Genomic DNA, 23,454 nt, shown 5'->3' with positions numbered 1-23,454 from the left:
TCGAACTACCATCTGCTCGACAACACGTTTACTCGTGCACCACCAACATGCTTATTGGGGCACTGCCTACATAAGGGATTTTGACGTAGGAAAAATCTATTTTTGGGCGAAGGACCTGTGCCGCCCAGTGAATAAGCTCCATTTAGCACTTATTCTTAGGTAATTTACTGCTAAATATACCAGAGAAAAAATGTAAAGGAGTGCTAGGTTAACTAGCTCGCTCACCTATTGGTGTCGGTATAAAATTGGGCGTATAATCCAGAGGTCCCGCACTATTTAGATTCATCCACGACAGAAACCCCAATAGAGGAGAGCCGTTCAACCTCACTCGGTACTACTAACAATGCATCCGCTCAGAACCCAACTCCTTAGCACCCAAAGTTTGGGGACTCCAAGGGAGAGGAGCTGGGAGGGTTCACTGGGCGGCACAGGTCCTTCGCCCAGAAATAGATTTTTCCTACGTCAAAATCCCTTTTCTGGGCTCGAACCTGTGCCGCCCAGTGAATCTATACAAGAGAAAATGTCACCAAACTTGCAAAATAAAGGAAAAAACATAAGCGTAAGGGAAATACAGGATGCTTTTAATCAGAGATGAGTACCAAAAAACAATTATAAGGGTATCTTAAATATGAACATAAATCCAATAAGGTAGGTATAATAATGCCGTGAGTGATAATATATACAGATACTCAGGAGTATAAAAATTTACAAATATAATAACAGTATTCAGGTGCGAGACCAACGAATACAATAGGGTATAAATGAGGCAGGTAAGAGGGAGAGATAAAGAGACAAGGCATTAACCTGTGAGTTACCTGGGAGTAACTACACTCCCTGCGGCTACTGTAGAAAATTTTAGGGCTTCCAAATGTTTAAGGTAGTGTTTCTTGAACACTGACGGTGATTTCTACCCTGTATACCTGGAAAGGTCTGTAAAATTCATGTGGTGAAAGAAGTTCACCGAGGTAGCAACCGCCCTGATTTCATGTGCAAGAGGAAAAGAGTCAGGGTTAGCTTGTTTAATAAAATACAAAATTTGTTGCCTGATCCCTTTAATAGTAATGGTACCACCTTGTTCTCTAACGAATAGAGGCCCCGAGGAGTTAGAGGAGGTCCGGGATAAATAAGACCTAAGAGTAGTAACAGGGCACAGAGACGGATCTTGCGTGAGGGGAACAATTTTCCAGGAGGACCATCTGTTTTGAGGGTCTTCGTTCTTAGCCAAAAAGAATTTGTTAGGAGAAAGAAGGACCTCTCCCGAAGGCAGGAAGTCAATATGACCCGGGTCTCTCGACAAGGCTGCCAATTCAGAAATTCTTGCCCCGGAAGCCAAGCTCACCAGGAAAAGTGTTTTCCTGAGAAGGGGAATGTAATCACAAGAACTGTTAATGGTATCAGAAGCCAATTTGAGTACGTCATTAAGGAACCAGGTCACCGGGGTAGGACGAGTAACCGGTTTCAGTCTGGCACAAGCTTTCGGAATTGAAGCTAACAAAGAGTCGGTTAAGTCTATGTTAAAACCCACTAGGAAGATCTTTTTCAGAGCCGATTTAATAGTGGTGATAGTATTGGCTGCCAGACCTGATTCTAATAACGATCTAAAGAAAGTGACTGTAAGGTTCAAGTTCATACAGTTCACGTCTGAGTCTATTAAAAATTTTGCCAACTTTTTAACTGCAGAGTCATACTGGCGGATGGTGGAATCCCGTTTATCCGATTCCAGGAACAAGGTGTTTTGAGGATCAATATTGGCACCATGCATAGCAGCAAACTTCATAAAGTCCATAAAGTTAGGGCGCTCTGAATGTTTGAGAAAGCGTACACAACGCGTGTTTGTACTATCTGAGACAGAACCGGATTGGGTATCGGGTGAGGGTATAGTCTCAACTCTCGCAGGAGAGGATACCAGTTGCTCTTGGGCCAGTTGGGTGCGACCAAGGCTACTTGTCCTTTGAAGGATCTCAGTTTATCTAGAACTTTCAGCAAAAGATTCACCGGGGGAAAGAGATAAATCTTTTCCCAGGTGTCCCAATTCTGTGACATGGCGTCTGTGACGTAAGCCTGAGGGTCTAGATTGGGAGCCACATATACTCTCAATTTGTGGTTGGATTCCGTGGCGAAGAGGTCCACTTGGAGACCGGGAACCTGAGAGAGAATCCACCGAAATGACTTTAGATCGAGTGACCATTCCGATTCTAGAGGGGAGGTCCGGGACAGGGCGTCTGCCACTACATTCCGGACTCCCGCCAGGTGGACAGCTGAAAGATGCCAACGGTTCAAGGCTGCTAGGGAGAATATGGCTACTAGAACATGGTTCAGAGGCCCTGACTTTGACCCGCCTCTGTTGAGGCAGCGGACCACCACTTCGCTGTCGAGGACCAGACGAAGGTGTTGTTTCTTGGGAAGAGCGAGACGTTTCAGGGTTAGAAGAACTGCCATGGCCTCTAGCACATTGATGTGAAATTGGCGGAACAAGGGAGTCCAAAGACCTTGAACTTTCTTGAGCTGAGAATAGCCGCCCCAACCTGATAAGGATGCGTCCGTGTGAATGATTAATTTCGGAGGCGGAAATCGAAGGGGAACTGACTTTGACAGACTGTTTGCTCTTGTCCAAGGAAGAAGTCTTTCCCGTAGAATGGGAGGAAGGCGGACTTTCCTGTCCCGGAGCTTCCGGTTCGCCCTCGAACGCCAGACACGATTGATATCTTTCAATTTTGCCTTCAGAAGAAGATCCGTCACTGAGGCAAACTGAAGGGACCCCAGAATCCTCTCTTGGAGTCGTCTGGAACTTACTTTGTCTTTGAGAAAGCGTTTGGTGTTCCTTGCAATCTCTAACCTCTTGGGTCTGGGAAGACACAGAGTATGAGATATAAGATCCCATTGCAGGCCGAGCCATTGGAACTTCGATTTTGGAAGAAGACGGGACTTCTTGAAGTTGATCTGGAAGCCTAGAGATTGAAGATAATGGATGACTTTGTGAGTGGCTTTTAGGCAATTTTGGGAGGTGTCTGACCAAATGAGCCAGTCGTCCAGATAGGCTACTACTTGAATCCCTTGATTCCTGAGTTCCTGAACAGCGACTTCTGCTAACTTTGTGAAGATCCTTGGGGCGATGTTGAGCCCGAAGGGCATCACCTTGAAGGAGTAACTTTTGTCCCCTAAGCGAAAGCCTAGGTACGGACGGAAGTGTCTCGCTATCGGGACGTGATAATAGGCGTCTGTAAGATCGATAGAGGTGGTGACGGCCCCACGGGGAAGTAAGGTCCGCACCTGCGAGACGGTAAGCATTCGAAACTTGTCGCATTGAATGGACAAGTTGAGAAGGGATAGGTCTAGAATCACTCTTCTCTTGTCCGAATCCTTCTTCGGGACACTGAACAGCCGACCTTGAAACTTCAGGTGTTTCGTTTCTTGTATGGCGTTCTTTTGTAAAAGATCCTGGACAAATTCGACCAGGTCCGGAGTGGAATGTTGACGAAATTTGTTCGGAGGAGGAGGTCCTTGAATCCAACTCCACCCCAGTCCCTTGGAGATGATACTGAACGCCCAGGGACTGAACCTCCATTTGTTGCGGAAGGCATAGAGCCTCCCCCCTACCTGCTGCACCTCAGTATTGGTTTGAGGAGTTGCCTCCACGTCCGCCTCGGAAATTCTTTCCTCTGCGAAAGGCTCTTCCCCTGCCTTTGTTCTGGTTAGAACCACGGTGGTAGCCTCTACCTCTACCATAACTCTGGGAAGAGCTACGAGCCTCGTAAGACTGGTTAAAGGCAGGAGAAGTGGAGGAGGCACCAGAAAGCTGGCTCTTAGGGAGCAGAACGGTGACATAGTCATCCGAAGGAGCCTGAGAGGTGGAAGGCCGTGCAGGGACAACAGGAGATGGGGGAAGAGGCCGCCGGAAGTTGGACGAACCACTCTGCTGTTGCCTGAACTGGGTGGAGGTATATGGACGAAGCTTCTTCCTACCCCGGGCTTGATAATTTGCGGGGTCATATTTGCGTTTCGGGGTCAAACCCCAACGGGCTTTAAGGCTCTGATTAACTCTAGTGGCCTCCGCCAAGACTTCCTCTACGAGATCTTCGGGGAAGAGATTTGAACCCCAACAGGAGGACCGGATGAGCTTATTAGGTTCATGCCTAATCGTCGCCTCAGCTAGGACATGCTTGCGACATCTGCGTTTAGCAGTAGCGAAGTCATACAGGTCATAATATAAAGACTGTAATGTAGCCTTGTTGAGAGACTTAAAAATACTCTCCGTATCGTAAGTCAAGGCTATCGACTCCGTGGATGTGGCCAAGTTTAGAGTACGGCCCACACGTAGGCGGGAATCATATTCCTGTTTAATGAGGGATTCCGGGAGACGGGGAAGCCTCTCACTAAACAAAACTGAGGCACAGTCTGCTGCTAGCTTGCCAGAGGTAAAGGTGGTATGGACGTTGTCCCAACACTCAATGCCTGAAGGAAGAAGGAGGGAGATTGGATCCACCTCTCGGATGGGCGGCAAGGGCTTCTCCTCCAGAGCATATTGGAAGGCAAGCTCTGCCACCTTATTGACGCATGGAGTCAAGGTGTTCTTGTCCATTAAGAACATCGTAAAAGAGCTTTTATAAGGCGTCAGCATGGTGTTAGTGCAGCCGATGTCGTTCAAAAATCTGGCCCAAACAGATTGGGCTTGCTCTTTAGGGAAGATGACCGTCTCTTTGGAGACCTTGTCTAACCGAACTAAAGCTTCCTCGGTAAGCCTGGCATAACCATGAAATGGAAATGCCAGACCAGGAGGAAAGAATTCAAAGTCCTCTAGAGGACGAGTGCCAAGGCCCTCCAAAGTCAACATTCCGTCTGAGAACGGGGAATGAAGAGCCATACGCCAAGGGTTGTTCTTGGCAAACGGCGGGAGCTTAGAGGCATCCGGGATGAGAGAGCTTTGGACTCTCTCCGGAGCACCTTGCTCTAAAGCCCCAAGTCTCTGACCGATGTTAGAGAACATCGTGTCCATCTTAGAATGCATCTCCGAAACCAACTTTGCTTGCATCTCCGACACGATGCGAAGCATGGCTGATTCGGAAAGGCCCGGGCTAGCAGCAGGAGGGGCGGAATGAACTCCCGGGTCGTGAGACTTAGAGGAGGAACCAGAGGCTTTTGATGACAGGTCTGTACCTTGTTTAGAGCTATGGGAAGTCTTGTGGGGCTTGCGAGCTTTGGGTAAGGTTCTTGATGTAGACTTATCCTTAGGGGGGACCGGGTATGATCGTTGAGACGAATCACGGTCCCCAGAAAATCCATGAAAAGAAGAGCGATCAGAAGAAGAAGAAAGAGCGGGGCTGAGGATAGGAATCTCAGCGCCGGAAACACTTGCCTCACTTACCACCCTACCTGTATCCGGCTCGTCTAGTAACATTGGTTCGACGTCCAGGTTCATGGAGGCAACATTATCCTCCAGACCTCCGGGGGCGTCCGATGGATCTTGCTCTGGGTCGATGAGACCCGTTATGGTGGCATCAATGTGGGCAATGATGGGAGCTGCCACATGCCTAGCCACAGCGGCTGAAGACTTAGCGTTGGGGTAAACCATGGAGCAGTAGTCCTCAGATAGGACGTACGGCCGCTTAGACTTCACATTCCGGGCAAAACCACCAACCCACACCTTCAGTGTGGCCCGAGCCGCAGACTTTTGCTCCGGGGATGCCTGAAATAATAGTGGGAATTATAAAAGGGAAGACTCCCAATGGTCCTTCAAGACCATAGAGATCTTACTAATAGTAAAATAAGAAGGCAACATAGCCAACGGGACTCACCGAATCAGATCCAAGGGTAGTGATGAGGTCGAAGCAAATCACACAGTTATCCGGGTGCCATACCACAACGTCTTCCAGTTGAACCCCACAAGGGGCATGAGATCGGCAGACGGAGTGGCCACAAGGCTGGTGCATAACAGCTGCACAGGCCGGCGTCAGACAATGCACCATCTATAAAAAGAATAGTATATGAGAAACTGTAATTCCCTTAAGTAGGGGCGGGTCCGGAGGACCCGGGCCTAACAAAGGTCTAACACAAGATTAGAGCTTAACTGTAATATTCTTAAGTAGGGGCGGGTCCGGAGGACCCGGGCCTAACATAGGTCTAATACAAGACTAGAGCTTAACTGTAATATTCTTAAGTAGGGGCGGGTCCGAAGGACCCGGGCCTAACAAAGGTCTAACACAAGATTAGAGCTTAACTGTAATATTCTTAAGTAGGGGCGGGTCCGGAGGACCCGGGCCTAACATAGATCTAATACAAGACTAGAGCTTAACTGTAATATTCTTAAGTAGGGGCGGGTCTGAAGGACCCGGGCCTAACAAAGGTCTAACACAAGATTAGACCTTAACTGTAATATTCTTAAGTAGCGGCGGCCGGGCCTAACATAGATCTAATACAAGATTAGAGCTTAACTGTAATATTCTTAAGTAGGGGCGAGTCCGGAGGACCCGGGCCTAACATAGGTCTAACACAAGATTAGAGCTTAACTGTAATATTCTTAAGTAGGGGCGGGTCCGGAGGACCCGGGCCTAAACATAAGTCTAACTTAAGACTAAAGTAAATAGTATATGAGAAACTGTAATTCTCTTAAGTAGGGGCGGGTCCGGAGGACCCGGGCCTAACATAAGCCTAACACAAGATTAGGGCTTAACTGTAATATTCTTAAGTAGGGGCGGGTCCGGAGGACCCGGCCTAAACAAAAGTCTAGCTTAAGACTAAAGTATAGCCATCCATTCCGGTCGAGCCGGGAGTATAAAAAAAAGGATGCAACAACAAAAATTTAAGACACAGGGTGTCTGATTTCCCGGGGCGAGGCTAAGCCCCGAGCCGGGAAATAAAAGTATCCAAAACCAATTCGTATAGGAACTCCGGGGTAGTGATCTGTCATATAATCATCATAGGATCTGTTATAAATTAAATAGGTGGGCGGAACTGTAGATAAGAACCGCCAACGGAACCCAGAGGGTTTCATATAACATAAACCAGTGTGATAAATGAATATAAAATAGGGTGCACCGGGATCCAACTCTGTTGACCGGTGGCCAACCAGACTAGACAGAGCCGAACCCGCCGGGACACCCGGAGGACAAAGTCCATAAACACTGAACCCCCTCTACAAGGAGGGAAGGCAACGGTCCCCTAGGGGAGAGGGGGAGAGAAGCCTAGCCACCCACCTAGCGAGAGGGGGAGCATGAGGGAGGATCACGTGATACGGAGCAGCAGGGCTACCAACTGACGATCCCCAACCAGACAGATCAAACGGAGTAATAGCACAATATTCATTATAATAGTAATAGCGTTGATAATATAAAATAAACACATAAAAATTTTTGGGCAAGGCATGCAACATAATAATTAAATCACAAAAGACACACCTGATGGCTTAAAAAATAACATTGCCGCCTAGCACGAAGGTCGGCAGCCATAACGATACGTAAATGATATCGGCCCAAAATTTGAACCACGAGGGTTCTAAACGCTAAATAATGAATATCCATAATAACAAATAAAATTTAATAATAAAATTAATACATATAGTAACACCGCGAGTGAAACTAAAAGCTCTCAAAACAGGAGTACCAACTGTAAATGGAATCAAGCAAGATCGGTATGAACGAAGAGAATACACTCCTATAAATCAAATATTAGACGATCTAGGTTGCTCAAAACACAGCTTGGTACTTAACTTAGACGGTGTCTCCAGGGAAACCGACGAAGAAGCCATAATCCAAAGAAAAAAGCGAAAAAACGAGAGCACAACAAAAAAGCGGGTTACACACGAGACGTGCTAAAAGGAGTTGGGTTCTGAGCGGATGCATTGTTAGTAGTACCGAGTGAGGTTGAACGGCTCTCCTCTATTGGGGTTTCTGTCGTGGATGAATCTAAATAGTGCGGGACCTCTGGATTATACGCCCAATTTTATACCGACACCAATAGGTGAGCGAGCTAGTTAACCTAGCACTCCTTTACATTTTTTCTCTGGTATATTTAGCAGTAAATTACCTAAGAATAAGTGCTAAATGGAGCTTATTCACTGGGCGGCACAGGTTCGAGCCCAGAAATACAGTATGTGCATGACCCTAGCCCACTAAGTAGGAATTTGGTTAGAAAAACAGTAAAAAAATTAAGCTAACAAACAATTTACTGTCTTGCATGTATCAAGAGACAATACTGGGTTGCTTTATAAGATTCATAAGGTTGTAGGAGTTTTTTAAAGGATTAATTCATGTCAATCTGTTCTTGGGTTTTTGCTAAACTTGTGATGCATTAACAACTTAGGGTTAGGTATGGATACACTTGCTAAATATCGGTTGAAAACATTGATGTTAAAAATGACGGAAGATTTTTCCCACCATTAGCTCACAATCTAACGTTAATTTATAAGGAGCCCTTTTGGCATCAGAGCAACCCTCAAGATAGATTTGTGACAATAGCAAAGCATCAAAGCCAGCATAAATACATGGGAATTACATGAATTTATATAATCATAAGAGAGATAATATTGGAACCCAGATCCCTTCCTCATGGAGGACCTTGTACTTGAAAACTTCTTTAAGAAAAAGGCCACATGCCAATGCTGGAGCCTAGTTCCCCATATTTCTAATTATGTATTTTCAAAACTATTGGATTTCTCATATACAACTTTTCATATGCAACACCTCTTAATACTACAATTGACAATAATGAAACATGTTATTTTTATTAGTAAAATAAATTTTTGAATATACTTACCCGATAATCATGTAGCTGTCAACTCCGTTGCCCGACAGAATTCTATGGAGGGATACGCCAGCTATCACAATACTAGAAGGGGGTGTACTTACCAGCGCCACCTGTGGCCAGGTACTATAGTACTTCTTGTTGACACCTCCTCAATTTTTCCTCGGTCCACTGGTTCTCTATGGGGAGGAAGGGAGGGTCAATTAAATCATGATTATCGGGTAAGTATATTCAAAAATTTATTTTACTAATAAAAATAACATTTTTCAATATCAAACTTACCCGATAATCATGTAGCTGATTCACACCCAGGGGGGTGGGTGAAAACCAGTGTACAAGATTAAAGGATAGCTAAGTATCCCATATTTCATATAACAGTTATCTCAAATAACAATGAAATAATAAGTACCTGGTAAGGAAGTCGAATTGAACCGTTACTCTGCCTCTTTTTTAAGTTCGTCTTCCTTACTGAGCGCAGCGTTCCTCTTGGAGGCTGAATCAACTCAAAGGTGCTAAAGTATATAGGGCTGCAACCCCTACTAAAGGACCTCTACACAACCTCTAACCCAGGCGCTTCTCAAGAATGAATTGACCACCCGCCAAATCAAAAGGATGCGGAAGGCTTCTTAGCCTACCGTAACAACCATAAAAACAACAATAAAAGCATTCAAGAGAAAGGTTAAAAAAGGTTATGGGATTAAGGGAATGTAGTGGCTGAGCCCTCACCTACTACTGCACTTGCTGCTACGAATGGTCCCAGGGTGTAGCAGTTCTCGTAAAGAGACTGGACATCTTTAAGATAAAATGATGCAAACACTGACTTGCTCCTCCAATAGGTTGCATCCATTATGCTCTGCAGAGAACGGTTTTTATTAAAGGCCATCGAAGTAGCTACGGCTCTTACTTCGTGGGTCCTTACCTTCAGCAACGCAAGGTCTTCCTCCTTTAAGTGAGAATGGGCTTCTCTAATCAGAAGCCTTATATAATACGAAACCCCGTTCTTGGACATGGGCCTCGAAGGTTTCTTGATGGCACACCATAAGGCTTCTGACTGTCCTCGAATAGGTTTAGACCTATTAAGATAATACTTGAGAGCTCTGACAGGGCAAAGAACTCTCTCTAGCTCGTTACCTACCATGTTGGAGAGGCTAGGTATTTCAAACGATCTAGGCCAAGGACGTGAAGGAAGTTCATTCTTAGCTAAGAATCCGAGCTGAAAAGAACATGTTGCAGATTCGGTCGTGAAACCAATGTTCTTGCTGAAGGCATGAACCTCACTGACTCTCTTAGCTGTTGCAAGGCAGACGAGAAAAAGAGTCTTGAGGGTAAGGTCCTTGAAGGAAGCTGACTGGAGAGGTTCGAACCTAGGTGACATAAGGAACCTTAAGACTACGTCTAGGTTCCAGCCTGGAGTGGATAGACGACGCTCTTTAGAAGTCTCAAAAGACTTAAGGATGTCTTGAAGGTCCTTGTTGGAAGAAAGGTCCAAACCTCTGTGGCGGAGAACTGAAGCCAACATACTCCTGTACCCTTTAATCGTAGGGGCTGAAAGGGATCTCTCATTCCTAAGATGTAATAGGAAGTCAGCTATTTGGGTCACAGAGGTATTGGTAGAGGATACTGCATTGGCTCTACACCAGCTCCGGAAGACTTCCCACTTAGATTGGTAGACTCTACGAGTGGAAACCCTTCTTGCTCTGGCAATCGCGCTGGCTGCCTCCTTCGAAAAGCCTCTAGCTCTAGCGAATCTTTCGACAGTCTGAAGGCAGTCAGCCGAAGAGCGTGGAGGTTTGGGTGCAACCTGTCTACGTGAGGTTGACGTAGAAGGTCCACTCTTAGAGGGAGAGTCCTGGGGACGTCGACTAGCCATTGAAGTACCTCTGTGAACCATTCTCTTGCAGGCCAAAGGGGAGCAACCAGCGTCAGCCGTGTCCCTTCGTGCGAGATGAACTTCTGAAGGACTTTGTTTATTATCTTGAACGGTGGAAATGCGTAAAGGTCGAGATGGGACCAGTTCAGCAGAAAAGCATCCACATGAACTGCTGCTGGGTCTGGAACTGGGGAACAGTACAGCGGAAGTCTCTTGGTCATGGAGGTGGCAAACAGATCTATGGTAGGCTGACCCCACAAGGTCCAAAGTCTGTTGCACACACTCTTGTGGAGGGTCCATTCCGTGGGAATGACCTGATCCCTTCTGCTTAGGCGATCTGCTGAGACGTTCATGTTGCCCTGAATGAACCTCGTGACTAAAGTGAGGTTTTGACTTCTTGACCAAATGAGGAGGTCCCTTGCGATCTCGTATAGGCTCCTCGAATGGGTCCCTCCTTGCTTGGAGATGTAAGCCAAGGCTGTGGTGTTGTCTGAGTTCACCTCCACCACCTTGCCTAGCAGGAGGGACTTGAAGTTCAGCAGGGCTAAATGAACTGCTAGTAGCTCCTTGCAGTTGATGTGGAGCGTTCCCTGTTCCTCGTTCCACGTTCCCGAGCATTCCTGTCCGTTCAAGGTCGCACCCCAGCCCGAGTCCGATGCATCTGAGAAGAGATGAAGATTGGGGGTCTGAATAGCCAACGATAGGCCCTCCCTGAGAAGGAGATTGGTCTTCCACCACAAGAGAGTGGTCTTCATCTCTTTGGTGACTGGGATAGAGACTGCTTCGAGAGTCAAACCCTTGTCCCAATGAGCTGCAAGATGGAATTGAAGAGGGCGGAGGTGGAGTCTCCCTAGCTCGACGAACAGGGCCAGCGATGAAAGGGTCCCTGTGAGACTCATCCACTGTCTCACCGAGCAACTGCTCCTCTTCAGCATGCTCATGATGCAATCTAGGGCTTGGCTTATCCTTGGGGCCGATGGAAAAGCCCGAAAATCCTGACTCCGAATCTCCATTCCCAGGTACACAATGGATTGGGAGGGAATGAGCTGAGACTTTTCTATGTTGACTAACAGACCCAGTTCTTTGATTAAGTCCAAAGTCCAGTTGAGACTCTCCAGACAGCGACGACTCGTGGAGGCTCTCAACAGCCAGTCGTCTAAGTAAAGGGAGGCTCTGATGTCCGATAAGTGGAGGAATTTTGCTATATTCCTCATCAGATGCGTAAACACCATAGGAGCTGTGCTTAGGCCAAAACACAGGGCTTGGAATTGGTAGACAACCTTTCCAAAAACGAATCTCAGGAAAGGTTGGGAGTCTGGATGAATAGGAACGTGAAAGTAGGCATCTTTCAGGTCCAACGAGACCATCCAGTCCTCCTGCCTGACCGCTGCTAGGACCGACTTCGTCGTCTCCATCGTGAACGTCTGCTTGGTGACATACGCATTGAGCGCGCTGACGTCCAGCACCGGTCTCCAACCTCCTGTCTTCTTGGCCACCAGAAAGAGACGGTTGTAGAAGCCCGGGGATTGATGGTCCCGGACTATAACCACTGCCTTCTTCTGTACAAGGAGCGACACCTCCTGGTGCAACGCTAGCCTCTTGTCCTCTTCTTTGTAGTTGGGAGAGAGGTTGATGGGAGATGTGGTCAGAGGGGGTTTGCGGCAGAATGGTATCCTGTAACCCTCCCTCAGCCAACTGACAGACTGGGCGTCTGCACCTCTCTTTTCCCAGGCTTGCCAGAAGATCTTGAGTCTGGCTCCTACTGCTGTCTGGAGATGCGGAGAGTCAGTTTTTTCCTTTAGAAGCCTTGGAACTTTTCCTAGACTTGCTCCTGGAAGAGTCTGGACGGGAGCTTCCTCGGCTGGGGGCTCTACCACGAAAGGGCGGTATGAACCTCGTAGCAGGAGTATCAGCCACTGGGGTGCGATAAGTCCTGGGGACTGAGGTAGCAACCTTAGTCTTACGAGCCGATGAGGCCACAAGATCATGTGTGTCCTTTTGTATCAGGGCAGCAGACAAGTCCTTAACAAGCTCTTCGGGAAAAAGGAACTTCGAGAGCGGAGCGAAAAGGAGTTGAGACCTTTGACAAGGTGTGATGCTGGAGGAAAGGAAGGTACAAAGCTGCTCCCTTTTCTTAAGAACCCCTGACACAAACATCGAAGCAAGCTCGCCAGATCCATCTCTAATGGCCTTATCCATGCAGGACATTAAGAGCATGGCAGAATCCTTGTCCGCAGGGGAGGTCTTCTTGCTGAGGGCCCCCAGGCACCAGTCTAGGAAGTTGAACATCTCAAATGCTCTAAAAACACCCTTCAGGAAGTGATCAAGGTCTGAGAAGGTCCAGCAAACCTTAGAGCGCCTCATTGCTGTTCTACGAGGAGAGTCTACCAGACTTGAGAAGTCAGCCTGGGCAGAGGCAGGTACTCCCAAGCCTGGTTCCTCTCCTGTGGCATACCAAACGCCCGCTTTAGAAGTGAGCTTAGTCGGAGGAAACATGAACGAAGTCTTTCCAAGTTGTTGCTTAGACTGCAACCACTCCCCTAAAATCCTTAACGCTCTCTTAGAGGACCTTGCTAAGACGAGCTTAGTATAAGAAGACTTAGCTGGCTGCATGCCCAGCGAAAACTCAGATGGCGGAGAGCGGGGGATAGCAGAGACAAAGTGGTCTGGGTATACCTCCCTAAAAAGAGCCAAGACCTTACGAAAGTCAATAGAAGGTGGAGAAGACTTGGATTCATCCACGTCTGATGAGGGATCCAGGTGTGCAGCCTCATCATCAGACACCTCATCACCAGAGTGTAGCGAAGAGATCGGTAAGGTATGCTGAACAGCAGAGTCAGCACGAGCTGGAACAACAATATTTGTGGTTTCCTCTTCAAGACTCTGTTGAGGGAACACCTGAGGCTCAGTCTGCAAAGGCTGATCAAAAGAAGTAGCAGAAGGTAGGCGCATGGGTGGAGGAGGCTGACTCCTGGCATGAGTGTCTGAACTCAAGGGTTGCGCTTGCTGAGTGGTTGGCGGATGCGCAGTAGCAAGTTCCTGAGGAACGAGTTGAGGTTCCTGAGGTGTGAGCTGTGAGCGATGAGGTAGTGGCTGCGCAGAACGCAGTAATTGTCTCGCGAGTTGAGGTTCCTTAGGCGCAAGGCTAAGGTGTTGAGGTGCTTGCCTTGAGGAGGGTTGAGCTCGCTGCAGCGAGAGCTAAGGAGACTGACTCATGGATGGGAGAGGTTGTTGTACCTCAAGAGAGTGTTGCCTCACTGGTGGAACTGCAAGTGGAAGCGGAGGAAGTAAGGTATAAGCTTCCTGTTCCCATTGCTGAGGTTGCCTTAAGGAAGGCGGAGGGAGCTGCACACCACTGGAAACAGTAAACTCAGAACGTGGTAAGGTATCCTGAGGAGCCTCAACATCGTACGCCTGGCAGGCAGTACTGCGGTCAGGCGGAGCGATCGCAGGAGGAGGTGTAACCTTCTCAGCCTGACACTCACGCATCAAGACCGCAAGTTGTGACTGCATGGACTGCAGTAGAGTCAACTTGGGGTCGGCAGACACTAAGGTCTGCTGAGGTAAAGCCTTAACAGCAGAGATCTGTTGCGGCAGAACCTTACTCCTCTTAGGCGGAGTGCATTCAACTGATGACTGCGGCGAGTCAGAGCTAATCCAATGACTGCAGCCCGGTTGAGTTCTTGAGGTCTGGACTCTGCGTTTGAGTGGTCTTGAGACCTGAGTCCAGCGTTTCTTCCCTGACAATTGATCAGCAGACGAGTAAAAGACGGGCTCAATCGTCTGCAGGTGGGAGTGACGGTCTCTGGAAGACACGCCCGCAACCACCGAGGATACTTCTGTGCGCCGATCAAGGCCTGCCGAACCCTTTTGCCCTTCGACATTGCTTCTCCCCTGGGCTTGGGAGCTTGCAAGAGGTCCCGGACTGGGAGGACGACTGGCACGCACAGAAGTATCCTCACGCACCACACTGACACTGACACTAGCACTTGGCACTGCACTGACACTAGCACTCGTCACAGCACTGGCACTAATACCACCCACTGCACTCTTGACCTTAAGTTCCTTGACTTCGGCCAGAAGAGACTTATGATCACTAACCACTGACTCTACTTTGTCACCTAAGGCCTGAATGGCACGCAAAACAACAGACATATCAGGCTGAGGGCAAATAGTAGGTTCGGGGGTAGCCACTACAGGGGTAGGAAAAGGTAGGGGATCATGAGGTGAGGAAAAAAGTGAAGAGTGAGAAGAACTCCTCCTAACTCTCTCTCTCTCTAACTTGGTTGAATACTTAAGAAGACGGACAAAATCAAGTTCCGAAAGTCCAGCGCATTCCTCACATCGATCTTCTAACTGACAGGGCCTTTCCCTACAGTCAGAACAAGCGGTGTGAGGATCTACCGAGGCCTTCGGAATACGCCTATTACAAGACCTACATCGTCTATGGGTGGGGGCTTGTGAAATGTCAGACATCTTGAATCAAAAGAGTTAGCCAAGTGGGGTTTCAAAATCAAGCAAAAGATCGTTAACCGTTAATCAGGACTAAATAATAGCTATCTAAGCTAATATAGAAGTTTTCCAGTAAAGCGACAGCCGAAATCTGAGAGAAATACTTCACCAAAGGCCGTGAAAATACTCCAAGATCATAAGCGTATCCCAGAACGTCTTGCCGGAAGCACGACAGAGGAAAAATTGAGGAGGTGTCAACAAGAAGTACTATAGTACCTGGCCACAGGTGGCGCTGGTAAGTACACCCCCTTCTAGTATTGTGATAGCTGGCGTATCCCTCCATAGAATTCTGTCGGGCAACGGAGTTGACAGCTACATGATTATCGGGTAAGTTTAATATTGAAAATAGACATGTTAAATGTTTTAAAGTTTGTACAAGATCATAAATGAAGACTAAAGGTCCATCACAAAGGCAAAGCCTTCAACAAAACAGAATTTTGTATGAGATATTGAGACTTTGAGATATGATGGTTTTGGTTTCAACCAATTTTGTTCTGGTTTTCCAAATTCACTTCACATGCATAATATCACTAAATTCAAGTTATTTAGCCTTATCTGGTCTAAAGGAACCAAAATCATTCCAAGATCCTCTAAATCCTAAAGAGCTGCTATCTCTAACCTCAGCAAATGTGAAGCAACAGTACTACAATCCCTTAACCATGAGGAAAAAAAAAAACAGCCAAAATACTTCAGCCAAAGATTCCTAAACCTCTAACAATGATCCCACATTCATCATAAAATGGTCCTTCCTCTACAGCATACACATTTTGCACAAAGTTTCATCTTTACAGGGCTGGATATCAAGCCAATATCTAAGCAATTTCTTTATGATTTCCAAGGCAATCCAAGTACTCTTTATCACATTATTTCTGTACCTAATACTTTGGCGGGTAAATAGCCCTCTCCTATTGTAAATCTTCAAGATTTATATGAAATTTAATGGCAGTCATCTAAACTATGAATTCCTTACCTCAGTGAAATAAAACTTTTGGAATTTCTGCTTAGAATCCAGACATGGACGCCTTTCTACTTCTTTTCCATCCTTAAAAAGTGAAATTGTAGGCAACTGTACTGAAAATGCGGTGTCATTAATGTGATAGTGCTTTGCTGCCTCTGGATATCTCCCCACATCAACTTTCCCAAACTTCAAATTGTCCAAAGTGTATCTGCAATGAAATAAAAGTGAAATACTCGACATGGAAACCCACATTTTTCTACAATATCATAATAATCCTCATGAAAAACCTTTAATTTGATGAAAATTATATAACACATATCTAATATTACTATGTAAATTAAAACCTGGTTATACGCACTCGGCTGAAAGCTTTGAAAAAATTGGAGCTAGTCTTGAACAAGTAGGACTCCAGGCAGTGAAGAAGGTAATGAGCCAAATGCAGTTCCTATCTCGATTTAATTCTTCATCCAGGGCTTTTCCTTGGAAGTAAACTACTTTCTCTGGTCCTTTGTAGACAGGTTCCCCAATGATTAAGAAATGTACTGAAAATAATTACCATATTATAAACAATATCATATCATGGAATAATTCTAAGAATTAAAACAGAGCCCAGTGACTCGCAACCCTAAATTCAGTATATAAATCACATCCAAAATAAAAAACAGATGAAACCAGTAAACAAAAAACTAATGAATATGCAAAATCAATGTCATAAGGGTAAGTTCTTGAAGGAAGTTTTGAACACCCTCAACTGTAAGATCTGCATTATGCAGGGACATGAAAAGGAGAAGGATATAAACCCTGTAACTTCTTCCCTTGTTAAATGGATACATTAGGTTTTCATCTAATAGGACACAACATTTATTCCCATGGTTACTTAAAATATTTCAGTGTGACAGGACAGATAAATACTACAAATTTTAAAAACAATATGAAATTTGGAATTTTTCCTAACGATACAAACCTTAGGTATTTATAGGGGTATTACTTTTGGCAAAGCTGAAAGGATGAGCCATTAGAATTTAGCAAGGATTAACTACCTATCCCGCTAGTTAGCAGGGAGGGGGGGAGCTAGCTACACCAATCACTCACACACCTGTGACTGAGCTTCACTTTGCTTGGAGGTAGGACTTCAACGGGGGCAGGGTTGGCGGGCATGTATGTATAAATATCTAAGGTTTGTATTGTTAGAAAAATACAAATTATTTCCATTCGTCATTTGTTCCGTAACCTTGTAAGAAATAACCGAGGAGACCGAGACATTCCCAATACCACCTCGCCAGGGTATGGGGACACAACAGTATTGGGACAATAATATGTTACACAAGGGAGCCATTGTTTGACTGCAGAGGTTTGAGGTCAGTTTGTGCAGAGGACACAAGATGCTGATTACCCCAAGGGAGGGGAGGATGAAGAAAGGAAAAGAGCCAGACATTCCTTTTCATGCATTCAGACTAAAACCTGGGTAACCAATGCCCTCAACCTTCTGCTACTTGGCCAAAAAGGAGCTTTAGGTATTAAACCAGCTGTTGTGTAACCACCACAAGACCAACAGAGAATGTATTGAGGTTCCTGTGTGTCACATCTTGCTGGTAGTGGGCGGTGAAAATAGTTTGGCGTTTCCACTTGCTCGCTTGCAATACCTGCGTCACAGAGTAGTTCTTTTTGAAGTCCATGGACGTAGCTATGGCCCTGACATAATAGGCTCTGGGACGACGTGATGGAGGAAGATCAGGATCCAGAGCAAAGGTCAATGACCATGCGAATCAATGCGGAGATTGTGTTTTTCGTGATCCTCCTCTTTGTTTCTGCCCTTGCTGACGAAAAGTGAGGGCACTCTGGGCTGAGCTGCTGCTGTTCTCTTGAGGTAGCGCCTCAAACACCTTACTGGGTATACTAACAGAGGATCGGGGTCGTCGGTTACAGAGCGGGGACTCGTTATCCGGAAGGAGTCAAATAAAAGAACTAAAACCCCCGGATTCTGAGTCTTTGCAACAAACTCAGGGATGAAGCTGAAGCTTACCTCACCCCATTCCCTTGAGCGAGCGATGTTATACGAGAGACCATGAAGCTCGCTAACTCGTTTGGCCGAGGAAAAGGTGAGCAGGAACACCGACTTCCAAGTTAGGTGACGATGCTTCGAACGGAGGTCTTTTTAGTGACCGAAGAACGAGAATCACGTTCCATGGGGGAGGCCTCACTTCCGACTGAAGACAGGTAAGTTACTTCGTATGAGGAGGAAAAGTTCTAGCTATGAGAAAATGTCCATTCCTTTCAGTCTAAAAGCAAGACTCACGGCTCAGTAATAGCCTTTAACCTCTGAAACCGAAAGGCACGTTTCTTCCCGTAAATACACAAGGAACTCTGCTATTGCTGGGATAGTGGCATTGAGTAGATAGAGACCCCTTCCATGACACCAACCACAGAAGATATTCCACTTCACCTGGAATACTGAAGCTGACGATTTTCACTGGTATTCAGACATGCTTTTTGCAAAGAACTAAAACCCCCGGATTCTGAGTCTTTGCAACAAACTCAGGGATGAAGCTGAAGCTTACCTCACCCCATTCCCTTGAGCGAGCGATGTTATAGGAGAGACCATGAAACTCGCTAACTCGTTTGGCCGAGGAAAAGGTGAGCAGGAACACAGACTTCCAAGTTAGGTGACGATGCTTCGAACGGAGGTCTTTTTAGTGACCGAAGAACGAGAATCACGTTCCATGGGGGAGGCCTCACTTCCGACTGAAGACAGGTAAGTTACTTCGTATGAGGAGGAAAAGTTCTAGCTATGAGAAAATGTCCATTCCTTTCAGTCTAAAAGCAAGACTCACGGCTCAGTAATAGCCTTTAACCTCTGAAACCGAAAGGCACGTTTCTTCCCGTAAATACACAAGGAACTCTGCTATTGCTGGGATAGTGGCATTGAGTAGATAGAGACCCCTTCCATGACACCAACCACAGAAGATATTCCACTTCACCTGGAATACTGAAGCTGACGATTTTCACTGGTATTCAGACATGCTTTTTGCAACCTGTTGCAAAAAATCCTCTCAGAGTGAAGGGATGCTAGATAGTCTCCAGGCGTGAAGACGTAGCAAAGCTACTGCCTTGTGATAGATGCTGACATGTGGTTGTCTAAGTAGATTGTGTAGTGGCGGAAGTTCTCTTTGCAGCTCCGTCATGAGCAGCAGAAGGTCTGGGAACCATACTGAATGATGCCATAGCGAAGCTATGAGGGTCATTAAAAGATTAAACGATGTTTTGGCCTTGTTGAGCACCCTCCTCATCATACAGAATGGGGGAAAAGCGTAAACGTAGATGGTGTTCCACCGTTGTTGGAACGCATCTTGCCAGAGCGCCTTGGGGTCTGGGACTGGGGAGCAATACAACAGGAGCCTGAAGTTTAGGGCCATTACAAACAGATCGACAGTCGGGGAAGCCCAAAAAGTCCAAACTTTGTAGGCTACTAGATGACCCAAAGACCATTTGGAACCCACTATCTGCGATGCTCTCCACAGACTGTCGGTGAGCACATTCCTCTTGCTGGAAATGAAGTGAGCTGATAGTGAGACCGAGTGGACTTCCACCCATTTCAGTATCTCTACTGCCAAGATGGGATAGGGGCTGCGAAAAAGTACCTCCTTGCTTTTTTATGTAAGACACTACCGTGGTGTTGTCGCTCATCACCACCACTGAGTGACCCGCCAGGAACTGGTGGAACTCTTGAAGGGCCAGACAGACGTCCTTCATCTCTAGGAGATTTATGTGAGGGTACTTTCCGGACTCGGACCAAAGGCCTGCGGGCGTGTGGTGCAGCATGTGGGCCCCCACCCTTCTTTTGTTGTGTCCGAAAACAGAATCAAATCAGGAGGAAGGATGAGAAGATCAATACCCTTCAGCAAATTCTAGTCTATCAGCCATCATCCGAAGTCCGTCCTTTCCTCTAGTCCCGTGTGGGATGAGTGTCCGGGGAATCGAAGCCATCAGTATATATAAAAGTCGATTCTCTTATGTTCTGCAACATTTTCCATAAAAAGAAGCTTCTAAGTCAGTAATATTCTTTTTAACTCCAATAAAGTACTTACAAAAAGATATCGCTGGTAATTTCTATGGAGGCGTTGATGATAGCGTAAATGGAAGCACCTTACTTCTAATTATTATGTCAAGACTGTATATCAATTGTTTCACCTGAAAACCATAAGGTTGAAGAGATTTTGGGTATAACTCAAAGTATGATGTACACTTTACAAGGTTGGCAGTCTGATAGATTAAAGAATTAGGATTTCTTTGCAACCTCTACCAATACCGAACAAAAGACGACTTTCAGTAAAGGTCTAAAGGCAACTCTCCAGCGTCAACAAGGATGCTTGGGATAAGCAGTTTTAAAGGCTCCTGTGGCCAATCTGATACCAGTATGGTGTATAGAATCTAAAATCTTTAGTCTGCTGGGGGTGGCTGAGGAGTATATCTCACACCCATAAATAATTTTTGAAAAAATTAGGGCCTTGTATAACTTTAAAATAGTTTTGCGGTATGTCCCCATAATGTATGGGACAAAACTTTTAGAAAATTCAGAACCTCAAGACACTTTAATTTTAAAGCTTTCAAGTGAAGAACCCATGTCACCCTACATTCAAATATCAATCCCAAAAATCTAACTTCACTTATGCATGGGATACGTTGACCTTTGATTTACATATACGGATCTGGATGTACTCCCTGAATACGACAGAAATGGACAACAGTTTTGTTTTTCAAAAACTTAAATCCATTCATATCAGCCCATTGAACTATTTTGTCGACTGAGAGTTGTAATTCTCTCTCAACCATTGCCATTGTAGCTCCAGCAAATGATATAGAGAGATCAACAAATAGTGTTGAGAGAATATCTTGAGGACTGACAGAGGATATTCCATTTATGGCTAATACAAATATGGTTACCCTCAGCACACTACCCTGGAGAACTCCCTCTTCCTGACATTTCCTCTCTGACAGAGTTTCACCTACTCTTACTTGGAAAAAACTATGTGAAACAAATGCTTGAATGGACAATGGTAAATCTCCTCTCAATCCTAAATTATGAATGGTTTTAAGTATACCATATCTCCATGCAGTATCATATGCCTTTTCAAGGTCAAAACAGACTGTTACATGGTGCTGTTTTGAAGCAAAGGATTCACAAATAAAGGACAAGTCTATCAACACAGTCAGTGAATGGATTTTTCTAAATCCACTCTGGATAGGTGATGAAATATCTTTCTTCTCCAGGTACCACACCAGTCTTGCATTGACCCTCTTCTCCATGATCTTACATAAACAACATGCCAATGCAATTGGTCGATAGTTTCCTGCTAAAACCTCATCCTTACCGGGTTTTAGAAAGGCTAAAATAATTTCTAGTTCCCAAGTACAGTACTTGGATACCTATGATCATGCCATATTCCATTAATAATGCTTAAAATAGATAACTTGTTATTAACAGGTACATGTTTAATCATTGCATATGGAATTCCATCGAGTCCAGGGGCTGTATCGCCGTAATTAGCAAATGCGGAATTAAATTTCCTTTCAGTAAAAGGATTATTGTAGGATTTATCCTTTTCTGTTGCAAAATTTAGCATTTTCCGTTCTTCACTGGTTATATGCTCGTAACCAGGAGCTACTTTACACTTGCTTAATACATTGGAGAAATTATCAGCCAATGCATTGCTAACCTCAGTTGCTCCTGTCACATACTGACCATTCACCTTCAACTCTGTTGGTGGGTTGGGGGTGAATTTTCCGGCTATCTTTTCTACTTTCTTCCACACAGAAGATGGGTGAGTTTCACTGTTAATGGAGGAAACAAAAGACATCCAAGACTGGTGCGTAGCTTCTCTCATGGCATGACGGAACTGTGCTCTACATTTGTTATATATCAAATTCTCCTCTGTACAGTGTCTATGCAATCTAGTCATAGATTTTTTTGTAGTTTTGTGGAGGGCAGTTAATTCTGAAGACTACCAGGAGACTGGTCGCCATTTGAATAACCCTGTGGTTTTGGAAATCAAATTGACTCCTGCTGTATGGAGAGTTCCATTTATTAAGTCTATGGCATCAACACTCAAACTGTTATGTATTCCCTTCAATTTTCCTTAGCTCATGAAATCTATCCCAGTTTGCCCTGTCAAGGTTCCATTATGGCAATCTCTGTAAAGGTGGCCCATTGTTTTTTTTTATAATTATTGGTGCATGATCACTAGTATGGCAATCATCTAATGTTCTCCAATCAAAATAGAGAAAACTGTTAAGAGCTTGCAATTGATAGGTCAATGCATGACAAGATACCTGTCTGAACATGAAAATGTGTGGGCTCTCCTGTATTAAGAAGTCCGACATCTTCATTTTCCACAAGTGATGATATAATATTGCCCCTGGTGTTTGCTAAAATATCGCCCCATAAAGGATGTCTACCTTTCAAATCTCTAAGTAAAAGAAAAGGCTGAGGGAGTTGTTGAATCACCTCGACTAAATTATCATAGATGTTATCATTTGGAGGTAAGTAATACAGAGCAAATTGTGTATTTTCTCCCTATATCTATCTGTACAACCATTGTCTGCAGAGGGGTACACATAGACAAAGATATTTGGGGAACATCTTGACGGACGTATATAAGATTTCCGCCATGGCTCCCTGCTCAAGGAGTATTAGCATCGAGCTGGCTCTCCTGTAGGCATACAATTATAGGAGAGTGCTCATGAATGAGGAATTCAAGTTATTCATATTTTGCCCTTAAACCCTGACAATTCTATTGCAGAATGGAGGAGAAAACTATGGCTTATTTTTTTTATGGAAGACACCTTGGATGAACTCTTCTCATTGGTAATTTTTTATTCAACACTACTTCCCGGTGGTTTCTCTAATAAGGGTCTTGATACATTGGGTTTTGTATTTGTCTTTTCCTTTGTGTCCTTTTGATTTATTTGTTGAGGGGGATGGTGAACCTCAATCTGAATTTCTGATTTACTTAAATTTTTTTCCCGTTCATCAGAAACATCAGAAAACAAGACATCAAAATTTACTGTATTTGAAGTCATAACTTTAATATTTCTCATGGAAGGAGGCAAGAGTGATGGAGGACTCTCTCTTTTTCGATTAAAAGGTTATGAGCTACCAGGTTTTTGCACCTTCCCTACTACATATGCACCAGGTAAATTGGTTTCAAGTTAAACCTCCATCAAATCAGACAAGGACACAGTGTGAGAGAGGTTTGTACTATTGTTTAGAAAGGAAGCAAATTTTTTTTTTTTTTAATCTTTTTGTTCTTGATCTGTTTAGACTTTACTACATCTTCCGGATATAATTTTGCAATTGGACTTTCATCTTCTTTAAATACTT

General features: G+C 45.1%; 1 protein-coding gene across 1 annotated transcript in view; it reads right to left on the bottom strand.

Annotated features, from left to right (window-relative positions):
- The window catches only part of LOC137627645 (thioredoxin-related transmembrane protein 2 homolog), a 54,210-nt gene that overhangs the window by 12,663 nt on the left and 18,093 nt on the right, over positions 1–23,454 (bottom strand). Inside the window, exons 3-4 of the mRNA XM_068358786.1 lie at positions 16,435–16,618; positions 16,089–16,284 (exon numbers count right to left, since the gene is read on the bottom strand). Of these exons, the coding sequence (XP_068214887.1) occupies positions 16,089–16,284; positions 16,435–16,618 (380 nt within the window). The remainder of the gene's footprint in view (positions 1–16,088; positions 16,285–16,434; positions 16,619–23,454) is intronic.

The sequence above is a fragment of the Palaemon carinicauda genome, chromosome 35, assembly GCF_036898095.1.
Source record: "Palaemon carinicauda isolate YSFRI2023 chromosome 35, ASM3689809v2, whole genome shotgun sequence".
NCBI classification, from domain to species: domain Eukaryota; kingdom Metazoa; phylum Arthropoda; class Malacostraca; order Decapoda; family Palaemonidae; genus Palaemon; species Palaemon carinicauda.
The sequence above is the reverse complement of the archived record's forward strand: the minus strand, read 5'-3'. Positions and strand labels throughout refer to the sequence as shown.